The sequence below is a fragment of the Pempheris klunzingeri genome, chromosome 15, assembly GCF_042242105.1.
Source record: "Pempheris klunzingeri isolate RE-2024b chromosome 15, fPemKlu1.hap1, whole genome shotgun sequence".
In the NCBI taxonomy this organism is placed as follows: Eukaryota; Metazoa; Chordata; class Actinopteri; order Acropomatiformes; family Pempheridae; genus Pempheris; species Pempheris klunzingeri.
Window position 1 is genome coordinate 21,140,768 of NC_092026.1, and position 17,347 is coordinate 21,158,114.

Sequence of the window (17,347 nt, forward strand, 5' to 3'; positions counted from 1 at the left end):
TTAGTTTTTTTCAGGGAATTTGTTTACAATAACAAAAGTATAAAATAGATATATATGCTGTATATGTATAAAGTCTCTTCATCCGTATCACCCTGCTAGGAGGACAGTGCAGACCTCAGGTGTCAGCTGCAGTTTGCCAAGGAGGAGTCCAGCCTGATGAGAAAAAAGATGGCGAAGCTGGGCCGGGAGAAGGATGAACTGGAGCAGGAGCTGCAAAAGTACAAGTCAGTTTACGGGGACGTGGACAGTCCCCTTCCCTTGGCCGAGTGCTCTGGTGGTGGCCCTCACACAACTCGAGAGGCTGAGCTGCGATTACGACTCAAGCTGGTGGAGGAGGAGGCTAACATCCTGGGCAGAAAGATTGTGGAGCTGGAAGTGGAGAACCGCAGCCTGCGGGCGGAAAATGAAGACATCCGCTGTCAGTACGAAAGAGACTGCTTTGGGCGGGAGCCCTTCTCCAGCATGCCCTCGTCGCCTTACGGTGGCGATGCGCTGGAGTCAGCGAGTGAGCTCCGTCGCCATCTACAATTTGTGGAGGAGGAGGCTGAGCTGCTGCGCCGCTCCATCTCAGAGATTGAGGACCACAACAGGCAGCTGACATCTGAACTCAATCGCTTCAAGTTCGGCCCCAGCAACAGCTCTGGGCCTGTTGGCGAGGAGGGTAGTGAGGGGGGATTGTTTAAACCTGGTAATGGGGGGAATGGTAATGGATCCAGCAGTGGGATGATGATGGAGGAGCTCAAATCAGCCAGGATGCAGATCAATGAGCTGAGTGGGAAAGTGATGAAGCTGCAGTACGAGAACCGAGTCCTCATGTCCAACGTGCAGCGCTGCGACCTGGCTGCACACCTTGGCCTGCGCACTGGCAGCCCTCGAGAAAGCGATGCAGAGAGTGATGCAGGCCGGCGAGAAGCCGCTGAGGACGAGGAAGCAGGGCGGCTTCTTCTCCTCCAACCCAAGAGGGAGGGCCCTATCGGCGGTGAGAGTGACTCTGAAGACCTGTTTGAGAAAACGACAAACACTTCCGGGTTCGGAAGCATCAAACCCTCAGATGGCAGTGAGCTCAGTGCCACTGAACTGGCCAACCGCAGGAGGGAGGAACGGGAGTCATTCGGCAACGTGAAACGTGAGGCGGACAGGCTCGGGAAGACAGTCGACCGCCTGATCACAGACACGGACAGTCTGATCTTTGAAGGCAGGCTGCTGGTGACGACAGGGGAGAGCCTGGAAGGAGGAGCGCCGTCTGGAAACAAACCAGACACCCAAGTCCTGGACACCATCAACACTCGCATGAAGGCTTTCCGCACTGAGCTACACATCTTCATGGAGAAGCTGGACCACATAGGGGAGGGGCTGAGAGAAAGGACAGATGATCTGTCGCCCATGCCAAACCTGACAGAATCCAGCAGCTTCCTGTCCACAGTCACCTCCATGTCCCGTGACTCTCCTATTGGCACCTTTGGAAGAGACCTGGTGACAGACTTCCAGGTAAGTTCAATGGTCAGACATCCTGTGACCTTTTCTGATGTTTTCACGGCGAAATGCCTCAGCACATTTAGATGCTTTCTTTCTGTGGCTGCTTTGTTCTTTTGCAACAAGAAAAATATCAATAATAAGGGAGAGAGCCTGTCAGTCAGTATGGCAGTTAGCCATGATGCAGAAAAAGTCAATATTTTAGATTTCCTGAAGACCATTGCAAACAAGTTGTTCTTTTAAAATCTTGCATACAAGCACTGATTAGCATTCAACCTCAAAAGCATCGCACCTGGTTTATGCAGATGATATCATGTCACAGTAACGAAAGGCTGAAGACAAGACAGTATCACACCAGATGGCTTCATTGCTTTAAAACAGCAGTAAACAAAAATACTTAGGCTGCAATATCATGTTAAGTAGCAGGCAGAATCCAGATAAATAGACAGCCACGACAACGTCCATTGGTGTATTTGTAAATGTGAGAATTCATTTAGGTTTGATTGTAATGGCCCTAAGCGTGCAGTCATTAGTAGACCAATTAAGACCAAAATAAACTAAGTCAGCGCTGTGTGCAAAAAAATCAACTCTAATTAAAGACAGTAGCAAGACTGTACATGTACAGTCCACAGCCATGCCTGTCAGTGCAAATCTCATTACGTTGTTGGCAAACGTAGCTTTCGGTTCCGATTTTTTCAAGTCTATCTTAATACAGTATTCACATGCCCATATGTATGTTGGAAGAGTTATGGGTCTCTGTAATCATTCCTTGTCTCTGTGGTGGCAGTAGTGCAATTCCACTGTAAGAAATAGGGGAGAAAATCCACAGTACACTGTCAATGCAAACATGTACACTTTAAGGAGAAGTGTGCTGATCTTACACATCTTGTGCAGTACTACTGCATATGTTAAAGAGTTGTATAAAGCTTTTTGTGGCTCCAGAGGGAGCTGCTTGAAGTCGGACAAACCGCCTCAAGTGAGGCAGCGTCACTCGGAGCTGAAGACTACGAGTCTGGGAATGAAAAACTGGAAGTGTGGAAAGAAGTGAGCTTTCCAGTCCGCTGCTCATCTCTGCTTGAGGCTAGGGAATATACGAACAACACCTATAATAGACCTACATTTCTGACCAAACTCTCAGAGGTTGGTTTGCATTGTGGGTAATGTAGGCATAAAAATGAGTGAATAAAAGGATAATACCTGTTTTTAGTCTAGTGATGTTATTTGGTGGAGTAGTTGTTTAAAGTCAGTCCGAAACGCATATAAGACTGTGAAGACACCGCATTGAATGGGTACCTTCTAAAAGTTAAAGTCTCTTTGTACAAGATTCCCTGTTTGACTTCTCCAGGACAGTGTTTCCTTGCTAAGATGCGTTGGAGAGATATATCCTACCAGGACAAACTTACCGACTTAATTCAGCTTACTCAGACAGCTGGAGCCACACATTCATTTTGTCTTTTCAAACATCTATTTGTCTATTAACTTAAGAATGCATGCTTGTGTCAAGTGACGTCTGTGGATTTTGTCTCCCGAGTCTTACAGTTGGAGTATAGCAGGTCCAATGGTAGCACTGGCATCCCAGAGAGCTTGCTTGATTTTCAGTATCAATACAGATCATGAAAGTGTGGTCTCATGATCCTTCTGACTTTTGTGCAGGGCGTGATAGAGAGTTTCCACTAGGATAACTGGCTTGTGGTGGACAAGCATTCATAGCAATGCTGCTTTTTGATCCTTCAGTGTTGCCTTTTCTTATTATTATGAAGTAGTTCACCAAACGCTAGATTTGTCACTCACAAATAGGGAAAGTAAGCAGGGATTAAACCTCCCTTAGACAGGTTGGATAGACTTGAAAAAATCGGAATCTATCATTTCGAGAAAAAAAAAGAAAGCAAAGTCAGTTCCGGCTCTTACTTATCGCCTCTGCGTTGATGTATTTAAGAGTCGACATTTCAGACACAAGGATCTGTCTCACTGCAGAGGTGACAAGTGTGTGCTGGAAGTGACTTCTTTAACTTTGGAACCGGTTCATCGGGGGGGAATAGATTCTCTGCGCCACAAAAGACACTGAGCATGTGGTGTGCGTGTTGCCTTCTGCTCACTCTGTCATTCAAAGCCTCAGGAGGAAATAGACGTTGAGAGACTCTTTAGACAGTCCTGACCTCCAGTGCCACCACAGGATGACATAACAGGCCCCCCCCGCTCCAGCAGGAGCCACCCAGCTCTACCGCACTGGCACCACCGCCACCCCTCCCCTGACCCCACCGCCTGTACCATCGCTTCCTGCTGCCGCCACATTCACATCTGCATCTCCATGCACATCCTCATAGCCAGCAGCCCTGCCTGCCTCCTTCTCCCTGCACTCACTGTCTGCAGCAGCCCTGCTTCCAGTAAGCCAGGGCCAAGGGAGGGTGCTTAGGAGGGTGCTTGAAAGGGTGCTTGGTGTGAATGGAGTAAGTACTAAAGTAGTTATGGCAGCTTCCTCCATTTGGCTCGATTCAAAGCTTTTCTTGACATAGTGAATTGCTGCATGATGAAGTTTTGTAAATATTTTTCTCTTGACAGCTTTGCTACACCATGCTATCATTTGTATGCCTCATTATAAACACATAAATGGTGTAGCTGTTATGTTTGCACAATATATCACCATGCACACACTCAGACACACATGGGATTGATTACCCCATGGCGTTGCCAAGGAGACGAACCGTGGGAATGTGTGCACCGTCTAAAATAACCCCAGTTAAATAAAAAAAGAGTCTAAACCAGAGTTGCATGGCGCTGTGTGAGTTGCCTGTGGAAGAACCTCGCTGGCTGCCATCCTGCTTTCTGTTCTTGTTTTACTGCAGCTCAGTCAACATGTCAACATACTGTGTACTCCTCCACAGCACGTTCATTATCTCTGTGCTGCAAGATCAGGCAGACATCTTGGATGCCTTTTCTAATCAGCCAGACTGTCGTACGGAATAAAACGAACAGCTCTTCAAACATTTCTCACTTGAAGAACCCACTCTGCTTTGTAGAGATAATAGAGTGAAGATGCCTCCATTCTCATTCTATCCAATGACTTGTTTCTGCTTTGCTCCTCTGCCTGTAGGACTTGCTGGTTAGTCTGGGTGAAGCTGGGTGGTTTAGTCAAAGCTAACCACTGTACTAACACCTCACACTGTGTTCAAAGCAATAAGGCCTTCGTCCATTCGTGGAGTTTTAAACACAATAGACTACAGAGCAAAAATTGTCACTGCAGCAGCAAAGAGTCGAGTATACAGCGAATGTATATATATAATAGACTTGTAAAAAAATTCATGTAAAATATGTACAGGAGTGCATTCACCAGAGAAAAACATGTGGATGTTTTCTCACCATTATTACCTCAGAGTCCCATGATTTTATTCTATTTATTTCATGATATCTTGCTCTCATAATTATCTCGTAGTGTCTTGGAAATGTTTTCTTGTAACCGAAGATAACTGAAGTAGCAGCTCTGCGCTCTGCTGATCACATGTAGTCACTTTATATTTCAGTACCTGGACCTTCAAATCATCAAGTAAAATTCAGATCTGGTATTTATGAGGTCTTTACAAAATAATTATGAGATAACAAAAGTACAAGTATGACATAAGTTTCTTCTAGTACAAGATGTTAATCTTGTAATAATGATTTCTGTATCTTGTAATCATGAGATATTCGTCTTGCAATTATCATGTAGGGATTTTGCAATAATCCCTGCTGTATCTCAAAACATCGACTCGTCAACTTGTTCTCATTGTATTTTCATTATTTTGCTATCATAATAGCAGGTAAATACCAGATAATAGCTTCTAATTAATTTCAAGATACTAAGCCATAATTACAAGACATGGAGGTCATAATTATGAGAACACATCTCCAGTTGTTTGCTCTGGTGAATGCTGCACACTTCTGTAGACCCCATTTGGCACGATAGCATGACGTTCCTGCTGGCTAGGAAGAATCCTCACTTACAGAAAATGTGGGCTCCGCTACAGAAGGGGGCAACTAGCATGGCGCTGTCTTAAAGCTCGACTGAAGCCTCAAATACCTCCAGTGTATTTACAATGCTGTAATGTCTGAAAACAATGTGCATCATACAGGCTCGAGAGGCAGCTTCCCTTAGTTGACTTCTTCTACGACACACTCAGCTGTGCGCCGGCATGTGCTGGAAACCTTAAGCGTGCTAGCTCTCGCTCTGCAGTTTGCCGTGGTATCTCTCAGCTGTTGGTTTGGACTCATGTATCCCTCATTGCATGCGCTTCATAACAAGTGTTTTGCATTCTTTCCCCCCCCCCTCGATTCCCTCTCTTTGTTCCTCTTTGTGTTCCCGCCAGATGTTTCAGCCCATGATTTTGTTCATCCTCATTCTCGTACTCTTCTCATCTCTCTCATACGCCGTCATCTTTAAGTTGGTCTTTCTCTTTGCGCTTTTCTTCGTACTCTAGTCCGTTTGTTCACACCTTGTAGTCTCTTAGTTAATTTCCCCCTCTGCTTATATTCTTTACCCATCTTCTGTTTTTTTTTTTTTTGTTTGTTTTCCCCACTCGCTTTCTTTCCTTGTCCCCTCACCCTGTTTGTCTTCTGTCTGTTTTGTCCACGATTCACCTCACACATCCCCCCCAATACCACCACCACCACGACCTGCACCCCTGTATCCTGCACCTGTCACCCATCCCCTCAACCCCTTACACCCACCGTCCACACCCTCCCGCCTCCCTTCCCTCCCCTCCCCTCCCCCTCCCCCCCCCCCCTTCCACGTCACTCACAGTCCGGTCAGAGGGATGAGCTGGAGTGGCGTCTAAGACAGGAGCGAGGCGTGGAGCCCCAGAGCCAGAGCCAGGGTGGGGGCCAGGCCCAGAGCAGGGGAGCCACAGGACTCACTAGGTACCACAGGCCCCTGGCTTTAAGAGCAGAGGTCAGTGCCTCCTCCCTCCTCCATCTCCCTTCCACCTGTGGGACTGAGTTGACACTGGCTCTACCATGAGCCCCGCACACGGGCCTTCTGTCCTCCTGCACTCTATTTTCTAATCATTTAAACTAATTCAAAGACAAATCTGGTTTGGCGTCTTCTCTGTAGACTGATTGGTTCTTTCTTTACCATGGTGAGCTTCAGCTCTGCAGGGCCTGCAGACACTCCAAAACGACCCAAAGCATGTTCTGGAAAATATATGAATGAAAATAATACTACATAAGTCAAGCTTTTGCAAAATGCATTTGAATGTTGTCACTTTATGATCAAACTGAAAGTGAAAAGGGTGAAGTGAAATAGACATGTTTGTTTTGGAGTGTGTGGTAGCCTGAGAAGCAGTGCACCTTGTTAAGAAAGACTAAAGCTGCCCTATAGTGAAGCAATTGAAAAAAATTACAGTTACGGGTTCATTCTTAGTGACTTCAAAGTTTATTTATTAAGAGACAAAGAAAAAATGAATGAAGATAACAAGTTTAAGTGCTTAAGTGTATTAAATTGAATTGCATTATGTTCTCACATCTCAAGTGTTTCTGAGCACAATGCACTATAAGTTTGGCTGATTTCAAATTTCAGGCAATCAAATCTTCACAAAGGGTTTGCTATGATTAGAAGGCCACTCAGTCCAGCATTTCTAGTGACACTCCAGCCACGGTCACTTTTTGATGCTGAACACGATTTCACCTCATTCACTCACTCTACTTTCACACTAAATATCCACGCCTACAGTCACTGATTCTTTTTTTTTTTTCCCACTCTTTTGGTTCAGCATTCTTCTTATCGTTTTTGAAATTCGTACCATGTGCCCGTGGACATTTTGCAGTTGATACACCCCTTAGAAGGAAAAGTAGAAAGCAGATGTCATAGTAATTTTAACTCATTTATCGCACAGAATTTGCCACTTGTGTGTTAAAAATACATATCTGCTGGTAGATAGTTTGTTGCCCTCTAAAACAGTATGAGACAGCAGCGGTGTACTGCTGCAGCATATTGACATGGCTCAGTAGGCGTATGTATGCATTCTATATATCACGGCTGAGCGTGCACACGGTGCACTATGTAGTGATGCCCTCTGGCTCCGGTTCATCCCTGCCTACCAGCTGCACCGTCATGACTCGACTCAGCAAATGAAACATATATAAAAGTGCAGCTTACACAGAAGTGCCATAATACACTTAGACACACACACTGAGGCAATCAAAGAGCGCAATCAGAGAGACGAGTGGCAACGTTGCTGCAGCGCACATCAGCTCAGATCTGCTAAATCCAATAAACCGGCTGTATAACCGCAGGACACTGTGATTCATAATCGCTGTCTCATGCTTGTGTTCATAGAGAAATCGCTTGCTTTTATGTAATGCAGAGTACTGGCAGCAGTGATGTGACACATTACTATTACAGTTACAGTTATGGCACATTCGTGTGGATTTCTTTATGCCCCTGTGCTCTCTGCCACAGTGTAATCTGTGAGGTGAAATGAATGAATGGGAAAGCAGCTTGGATATGGCAGGATTAGCGCTGCACTGTAGGCCTGTGTGATTTGCATTTGACATTGGGCTGACAGGGAGGTGATCCAGGGTCAGCACATATGGAGCAGCTCAACTTACTGTTGGAGGGTACAGTGAACGCCCAGTGTACAGGATAGAGGAAAGAAATCGCATTATAAACCGCCGCAATTTCCAAAATTGTCGGTCTGCACTTTGAGTTTTTTAGTAGGACAGACAGGGATGCCTTGAAACCGAATCATTACATTCAAAACCATAAACATAAGCATCTCATTTCCTTGTAAGCATTTTTCACCTGTAGTTAAAAAACTCGTACATTCAATTGCAATGCTGTATTTGGCATATACAATTTTATTTATTATTTAGATGAAGCTATTTTGTCAGCATCATGCAGCTCCTGCAGAGCACATTCACCATCCTAACAGTATTTATGCACAGACAGTAAGTAGCCAATGAGTTAGAAATTGTTTGATGATGGGGAAATACACTTATTCGCTTTCTTGCTGAGAGTTACAGTGGGGCAAAAAAAGTATTTAGTCAGCCACCAATTGTGCAAGTTCTCCCACTTAAAAAGATGAGAGAGGCCTGTAATTTTCATCATAGGTACACTTCAACTATGAGAGACAGAATGGGGGGAAAGAATCCAGGAAATCACATTGTAGGATTTTTAATGAATTAATTGGTAAATTCCTCTGTAAAATAAGTATTTGGTCACCTACAAACAAGCAAGATTTCTGGCTCTCACAGACCTGTAACTTCTTCTTTAAGAGGCTCCTCTGTCCTCCACTCGTTACCTGTATTAATGGCACCTGTTTGAACTCGTTATCAGTATAAAAGACACCTGTCCACAACCTCAAACAGTCACACTCCAAACTCCACTATGGCCAAGACCAAAGAGCTGTCAAAGGACACCAGAAACAAAATTGTAGACCTGCACCAGGCTGGGAAGACTGAATCTGCAATAGGTAAACAGCTTGGTGTGAAGAAATCAACTGTGGGAGCAATTATTAGAAAATGGAAGACATACAAGACCACTGATAATCTCCCTCGATCTGGGGCTCCACGCAAGATCTCACCCCGTGGGGTCAAAATGATCACAAGAACGGTGAGCAAAAATCGCAGAACCACACGGGGGGACCTAGTGAATGACCTGCAGAGAGCTGGGACCAAAGTAACAAAGGCTACCATCAGTAACACACTACGCCGCCAGGGACTCAAATCCTGCAGTGCCAGACGTGTCCCCCTGCTTAAACCAGTACATGTCCAGGCCCGTCTGAAGTTTGCTAGAGAGCATTTGGATGATCCAGAAGAGGATTGGGAGAATGTCATATGGTCAGATGAAACCAAAATAGAACTTTTTGGTAAAAACTCAACTTGTCGTGTTTGGAGGAGAAAGAATGCTGAGTTGCATCCAAAGAACACCATACCTACTGTGAAGCATGGGGGTGGAAACATCATGCTTTGGGGCTGTTTTTCTGCAAAGGGACCAGGACGACTGATCCGTGTAAAGGAAAGAATGAATGGGGCCATGTATCGTGAGATTTTGAGTGAAAACCTCCTTCCATCAGCAAGGGCATTGAAGATGAAACGTGGCTGGGTCTTTCAGCTTGACAATGATCCCAAACACACCACCCGGGCAACGAAGGAGTGGCTTCGTAAGAAGCATTTCAAGGTCCTGGAGTGGCCTAGCCAGTCTCCAGATCTCAACCCCATAGAAAATCTTTGGAGGGAGTTGAAAGTCCGTGTTGCCCAGCAACAGCCCCAACACATCACTGCTCTAGAGGAGATCTGCATGGAGGAATGGGCCAAAATACCAGCAACAGTGTGTGAAAACCTTGTGAAGACTTACAGAAAACGTTTGACCTCTGTCATTGCCAACAAAGGGTATATAACAAAGTATTGAGATGAACTTTTGTTATTGACCAAATACTTATTTTCCACCATAATTTGCAAATAAATTCTTTAAAAATCAGACAGTGTGATTTTCTGGATTTTTTTTTTCTCATTTTGTCTCTCATAGTTGAAGTGTACCTATGATGAAAATTACAGGCCTCTCTCATCTTTTTAAGTGGGAGAACTTGCACAATTGGTGGCTGACTAAATACTTTTTTGCCCCACTGTAGGTGAGAAGACTGACACCAGTCATGTCTCTATGGTAAACATGAAACTACAGCCAGCAGCCACATAGCTTAGCTTAGTTTAATAAAGTCCAGAAACAGAGGGAAGCTAACTGGCTTATGGCTCCATTTTCATATTCAACAGACTGACATGATCAATCTGCAATCAATCTGAAACATCTAACTCAGCAAGAAAATGAATGAGCAGTATTTCCCACAATGTCTGACTATTCCTTTAATATTTATATGCTTTCGTTTGAAGTTTAATCTAAAAGCTTTGATGTTGCTAGATGAAGAAACACGTAGTCAAGCTCAACATGTGCAGCATTAAATAGTAATCATTACCCGAGACGTTGCAGAAGAAGTCAGAGAAGAAGCCAGATGACTGGCTTGTATGTGAGTGAAAGTCAGATCTTATTTGAGGGGTTTTCAGCTCTGCTCAGTGAATTCTTGTTTTGCAGTGGAAATTGAAGAGAACAAATATAATCATCTCATACACAAATCCTTTGCGATTTTGTTTGACAATCAAATACAGCTTTACGGGGAGACAAAGAGAGTAATAGTGAGATATCAGTATGTCATTCATCCAAAGTGTTGGTAAAGTAACTGTGCGTTTGTTGTGGGTTCAGCTCCGGGACACGCCTGCTTCTGACATCCAGTTTCGTCTGGATCATGAACGAAGGCTGAGAGCAGTGACGGAGGAACGGGAGGCTGTCGTTTCTCTGCCGCAGGTACAATAATGCAGCCAAATGCCAACATTTTTCTGGTTCTCCTAGCTGTCTTAATACCTTTAGGGTTGTACGGTTACAGTTGCTTGAACAAAAAAAGCTATTTGAATATCTCATCTTGAGCTTTGGGAAATTGTGAAGGGCATATTTCCACTATTTCCTGAAATTTTTGGACCAAAAATTATTATTATTATAAAGATATGTATATTGTATGAGGCAGCATATCTCAAATAATGAAGAGAGGTGACTGGATACATTACTGACCTCACTTACTAAATTATCACTTTATTAAGTGACCTCGCTTAACTAATTATTTCAATATGACAGTTTTGAATTAAACCCCCTGTTGACTATGTGAATCTGTTCCCTGATCCCGTGTTCAGCAGGAGGACGAGCGTTTGCGTCTGGAGGCCCAGCGTGGAGGTCTGGAGCTGCAGGGACTCCAGAGTCACGAGGTGCCCTGGACTCAGGAGCGAGCCATGCTGCAGCAAGAGATCCGCCTCTTCAGACGCAACACCATCATCTTCTACATGAAACTCAGGTGGATCCTCACGCACTGGAGGCTCAGCCGCAAGGACACCCCCGGAGAGGAGACGGTGCACCTGGAGGTGAGCCTGAGGTTTGATAGGTTGGATTGGGTAAAGCACAGCTCTGAATCCACAGAGCGCATCAGGTTGTGGGTTGAGTCGATCATTAGGAATGAGACTGCAAAAAAAGGCGACAGGCAGGTGACTCATGCTGAATCACTTTGAGCTCTGCACCATTTTGAGCTGTGTGCTTCCCACCAGGATACTTGGGCCGCTTCTGCAGAACTGATTGACAGTCTGGTTAATTGGTTGCCCGGCTGATCGAGCGATTCCATTTGTTGCTCAGCCTGTTGGTGCAGCGGTCGATGTTTCACTTCTTCTTGTTATCCTCTCCAGCTCTTGGTTGAATTAATTCATGATTTGTGAAAGTCATGTTTTGCTGGTTTTGTCTTGGGGTTTTTTTTGTTTTTTTTATTAAATTTCCAGGTGATTAGTATTGGTGGCTCTGCACTGCTGCTCCCCAGAGGTCCAGGAAATTGAGTTCCTGTAATTAATGATTTTATACTTTACGGCTCACACCGTCCACCCAGTTTCTTCTGTGTATATGAAACAAATTACTTTTGCTGTTGTCATGAACATAAAACACAGAATTGTATATTACTTCATATATTAGTAGTTTTAAATGATGTGATTTCTCTCGACTCGTCAGTGTCTCCACACAGTACCTTGTCGTGAGACCTAATTTGCGCCTGCAGATGGTGAAGCAGTGAGGAGCCCACGTGAACCCTGCTGAATGTTCACCACACGTCCGTGACTTGACATTGAATCCCAAGGGAACATTTTCTCAAGTCAAGTTTATTTTTAAAGCCCTTAATCACAGTTGTAGTTTCACAGTGCTCATATTTAGAAACACTGACATAAAACGATACTCAATGTTATAAACTAGGTGAAAACCAGAGAGATCAGCTCAGTTCCAGTGTCCTCCCTCATGAACTCACAGTCTTCAGGTTCAGGGCCGTCTCACCGTCTAATGGACGCTCTTGCTGACTTTTTGAAACCTTTCTGCACACTTGCGGTTAAGTCTGCAATTATGCTGACTTTCTTAGAGGAATTACCATAATAGTCTGATATTAAAGGATGGCATAGGAAATCCATAATCATGAAAACACATGCAAAGAAGGGGAAAGCTGCCAAAAACAAAGTTACGCTCATTCACTCAACCTTTATTTATGAAACGTGCTCTAATGAGAGCAGTTCACTCTTTTTTGTATGGAGCTCTGTGTACACTGGAAGATTAAAGAAAAAATCCAAATATGAGATGCCATTGGGACTCACACAGCTGCAAATAAAAGGCACGGATAAAAATGTATAAAAAGAAAGAGCTTCAAATTAGCATTAAATAAATAAAATCAGCCAAAAAAATTGGTGGTGGTCCAACTTCAAGTCCTGCTGCAGTTTATTCTATTAGAGCGAAGACAAACATTTAAAAGGCTTTCCAGGGAGCTTTGTTTTCTGAAACTCCAGAATGAGACACTCCTTTGAGCTGGTAAATCAGTGAGAACAAATCTATACAAGGGAGTGCAGATCTCCTCTAACTCTCCCAACTTACACATCACAGCGATGAGTCCGAAAGCCATCGCCTTAAGTACACTCCAGACACTTAATTAGGTACACCAAGCTACAGCAGCTCTGCAGTAAACCCTCCCTTCATGAAGGCTGCGATGTTCAGTTTTTGTTGATACTGTTGTAGATTGAACTGTATGGTCATTTGGACTGTACTGCATTACACAGAGAGGTGTTTCTGCTATTCAGCCAACCCTCATTGATATAAATGTGGTGGACAAAATAACAGAAACCACTGCCAGTATAACACAACCTAAATCCTCCTAAAGGACTGTGCAGTTGAATCAACATCTACCTAAAACAGTTTCAGTAATAACTGAATGTTACGGTTCAGCGCTTTGAGTTTAGGAAGAGCAGTGATTTCGCTCTACTCCTCTGACAGACTTTTCCCATAATTCCCTACTCTGTAGATCTTTACCTTGTCAAATAATTGTGGCTTACCAGTATCTCTCCAAAGACAAATGAGGTTTACCGGCAGCAGAGCGACCAGTTAGTAGAACATAAACAATTTTTTGTGCTAAGACTTAACAGGGGATTCATTAATTCCAAAGAAACCAAAACTAAATACACATGTGACTGTAAATGTCCACCAATGTGAGTGTGTCAGGTTGTTTGCATGTTTTAGCCCTGTGATGACTTAGTAAAAGACCAGAGACTCATCACTCAGCTTGTTTCTCTGCCTCCTACCGCATTGCATGCAGGGAAAGGTTTAGAGAATGTGAGCATGAAGCAGAAGGTGTTGGTACGGAAAAATGAGTGCATGAATAAAAACACAGGCCGTTTTTGTGGCTACGTCATCTGTTCCAGTTTGAGAAGTTGGAGGGCATCCCAGAGTTGGGAATGATAATGGAGCAGGCGGAGGGGGAGCCGGATCGAGACGACAGACTGTGTTTACCACGAATTCCGGGGGACGTCCCCGACACCGTGCCCATCATCCCTCTGCCGTCACCGGAGCGACACCTGCAGCATCAAAGACAGGTACTCACATATTTACAACTCAAGTGGTTTTTAGCTATTTGATTATGAAAGAATTAGGAAAAAATCCTGCTCCAGTGACTCTACCGTCTACTTTTTAAAACATATTTTAACATTATTCAGTTAAATTGAATGTTAATCTGCCACAATGAACACATATTAACATCGCCAACACATATTAACCTGAACCTGTTGTGAAAAATAAGAGATGTGAGGCTCTATATAACTTCGATAAACTGGCACACAGCATTCCAGCATCTTGAAATCGCCTCATTGCTTTGCTTACATAAGAATTGTATAAGAATTGATCCCTAAATTGTGGCACAACTGCAGGGAGGCATTCCCCCGCAACACTTTATTTAAAAAATCTTTAGATTTAAATAATCCAGTGCCCCTGGATAGGCATGTGCATCAGTCTAAGCCAGAATACTTTTACACCACAGTTTACGCTTGTGTCCCTGGAGGGAAGATTCCCAGACTTGACTGGATTCTAAAACTCCATTGACTGTCTGGTTGAAGTTGGAGAATGTAGAAATTGATTTTTTTTTAAAATCTGAATGAGGAGCAGCAGAGTCTCAGTCGTCCCAAGATCACAATGTTTAACATCTAATCAATCTAATCAGACTTAAAGTATTTCTCTCTAACAGCAATGTTATGGTAGCTAACGATATTCACGGTTCAGTGTCTAGTTCACATTACAGGATTACACAGTTTAATGCAGTTGTAGAGCCTCCATGCCACACGCAAAATACAAACAAATAAGCAAAATGCAATAGAAACACCTCAGTAGTGGTAACAAGGAAGAATACTATGCTATATTTATACACACACATAATGAACAATGTGACTGTAAAGTTCTAGTGCAAAGAAATAAACTAGTAGGAATTCATATTTTCTCTTCTCTTTGGGGTATTCTCATTCACTTTCATTGTGTTCTAATGAACGTTTGGCAGCAGTTCACTAGAGCTGTTTGGCATGGTATGCAGATGAGAATTTTGGCCTAGATAACAAGTTAGAGGCAGTAATTATTTTGAGTACACCCAGTTTTAGGCTCACTGCTCAGACAAAAACATGGTCTCTCGGTTACATGCAAAGGGGACAAAAGGAGCTGTGTTCTTCGGGCTGCCGAACGTTTCACAGGAGGAAATTTCACCCAGACGTATAAGCCTGTGCTGAGATCCGCTCTGTCTGTCGACACTTTGTCCCTCTGTAAAAGTAAAGAAAGCCCGTAAGCATTTTGGATTGGATGCATTATTAAGCAGCCCTAAGTGCTCTACTTTGTCCTCTGTTTTGATTTTCTTCCACAACATCATAAAAATGGTTTGTGCCGTGATCTGATATTGTTGCTTTACTCTGTGAGCAGTTTTAACAAGCGTGCCCAGTAGACTATATTAAGCTTTATGCATGAGAGCAGAAATGCAGACTTGCTTTAGTAAGCATTTGCACACATGGCTACTACAGCAGAGCAAGCATAGATGATGATTCCTGCAGCCGGAGTGAAATAATAGTAAGTAAAGCTGTAAAGAGGTCATTGAAAGTTTTCAGTGAGGACTTGGACAAAATGTAGGCAGTTTGGCAGTTTGGCAACGGAAAAATCAGTCATCATCTTTCCCCCGGACACTGCTAATGCGTGATACTGTTGAAGTGCTTAAGTCTATATAAATGCTGTAAACACATGTTTCCCCACATGTAGAGTAGGAGATATACTCAGAGTATTAGAATATATGTAAAACTAGTGTTACTCCACATGTTCACGATGACGGATGACAGTTCTCAAGTCAGCTTTAACTATCTGGAACAATGTTTTTAATGATCAGAGGTTTATTTTAGCTTGGTGTCGTGCTGGTTAGCACTCTCACCTCCCTGCAGGACCTGAGTGTGAACCTAACAGGCTCTTTCTGTGTCAAAGCTAACACATGGTGTGTGTCCTTCTTGTGATCTGGTTTCCCTCCAAATGAGCGGACAGATTAAAAATACTCATGTCACCGTGTTTTACTAAAGCTCCTGGCTACTGACCACTGTTCCTAAATAGCTGCAGGGGATAAATTTCCCCATGAAGAAAGACTAAATAATAGCTTAAAGCCTATGAGTGTATAGTTGATTTGTGATTATTGCTGCTTCTGATAGTATTAGTTTTTGTTTGTCGGAAAATATGATGAAAATTAGTGCAGTCTATGTTTTGCTTTTAGTCCAGGATTGGGCAGGATGTTTTTTAGATGGGTGTTAAGAGAGCACTCTCTCTCCTCATTTTCAGTCACCTCTCTGTTGTCCACAGTCAAATAAATGATAAATGCCCTTCTACTGCTGGCTAGCAAACATAGACGTAAACTGTTCACAAGCATGTTGAATGTGTTTCCTTCCTCATAAATGATTTGCAGAGCAGATTTTCAGAGATTTTGAAAAGTGTTGCTGATCCACTCAAGTGCATATTGGTGAGAAATGTAGAATGTAAACTAATTATTTACAATAAATATCCACAGAGTACCTTTAACTAAACTACTGGTAACAAGCCGGTGGCTGACAGGACTTTTAGTTATATTCCTTTTAAAAGTTACGTGCGTCTAACTTTGGGAATTTCTTAGTTCTTTTCTTCAAATAAATTTTTATCACAATAAGAATAATAATTTCTTTATTTATGAAAATACTGTGCTTGTATCTGGCAGCATGGTGGTGCGGTGGTCAGCACTGTTGCCTCACAGCAAGAACGTTTCAGGTTCGAATCCCGATTTGATCCCGATTCATGTGAGTGCCCCTTTTTTCCTGGTTATACTCACACTGTATTAAAGCACACTAGCCTTTTAGCCCATATCGTGCTGTCAGCGGTGGCTGGCAGAGCCAGCGGTGCTGTCTGGATACCTGGAGGTGATGTTTTACTCACAGACTCCTTTGTGCTTCACTGCCTCCTGCCAGGTCCTGAAGACCCTGCACGGCACGACCACTAGAGGCAAACAGCCCCCCCACGCACCTCTCTGAGCAGACACTTCTCTCACTTTGCTTAGCTTTTCATGTTCATGTGTGTCTGAGTGTCCTTTCCTAAATTTGTGGGTTTTTTGTCTGAATATTGTCTGTGCAGTTTGGGGAGAACCGGCAAGTGCTGCAAGCCCTGCGGACGCTGCTGGAGGAGTTTCGAGAGGAGCTGCAGGAGGAGGAGGCGCAGCGATGCCAACTGCTGCAGTCCTACGCCAATGACAAAGCCGCCTGGGAGGTCAAGTGGGCTGAGATGAAGTGCCAGGTCGCCCAGGTACAGATGGCGTCTCAGCACCCAACCTTAAAGGGACAGGACACAAGCTGTTGGTGCATTCAATAAGCAGCAAGGCGACAGTAAACATGTTGCCTTTTCCACGGATGATATCCCACTTAGGGCAACGCAGTAACAAGTCAAAAACATTTTAGCCACATCCCTTGGGTCAATCAGTGGGATGAACTT

General features: G+C 43.7%; 1 protein-coding gene across 1 annotated transcript in view; it reads left to right on the top strand.

The window, feature by feature from the left end:
- The window catches only part of LOC139214872 (microtubule cross-linking factor 1), a 63,131-nt gene that overhangs the window by 30,112 nt on the left and 15,672 nt on the right, over positions 1 to 17,347 (top strand). Inside the window, exons 5-10 of the mRNA XM_070845811.1 lie at positions 98 to 1,488; positions 6,248 to 6,394; positions 10,697 to 10,798; positions 11,179 to 11,403; positions 13,753 to 13,923; positions 16,994 to 17,161. Of these exons, the coding sequence (XP_070701912.1) occupies positions 98 to 1,488; positions 6,248 to 6,394; positions 10,697 to 10,798; positions 11,179 to 11,403; positions 13,753 to 13,923; positions 16,994 to 17,161 (2,204 nt within the window). The remainder of the gene's footprint in view (positions 1 to 97; positions 1,489 to 6,247; positions 6,395 to 10,696; positions 10,799 to 11,178; positions 11,404 to 13,752; positions 13,924 to 16,993; positions 17,162 to 17,347) is intronic.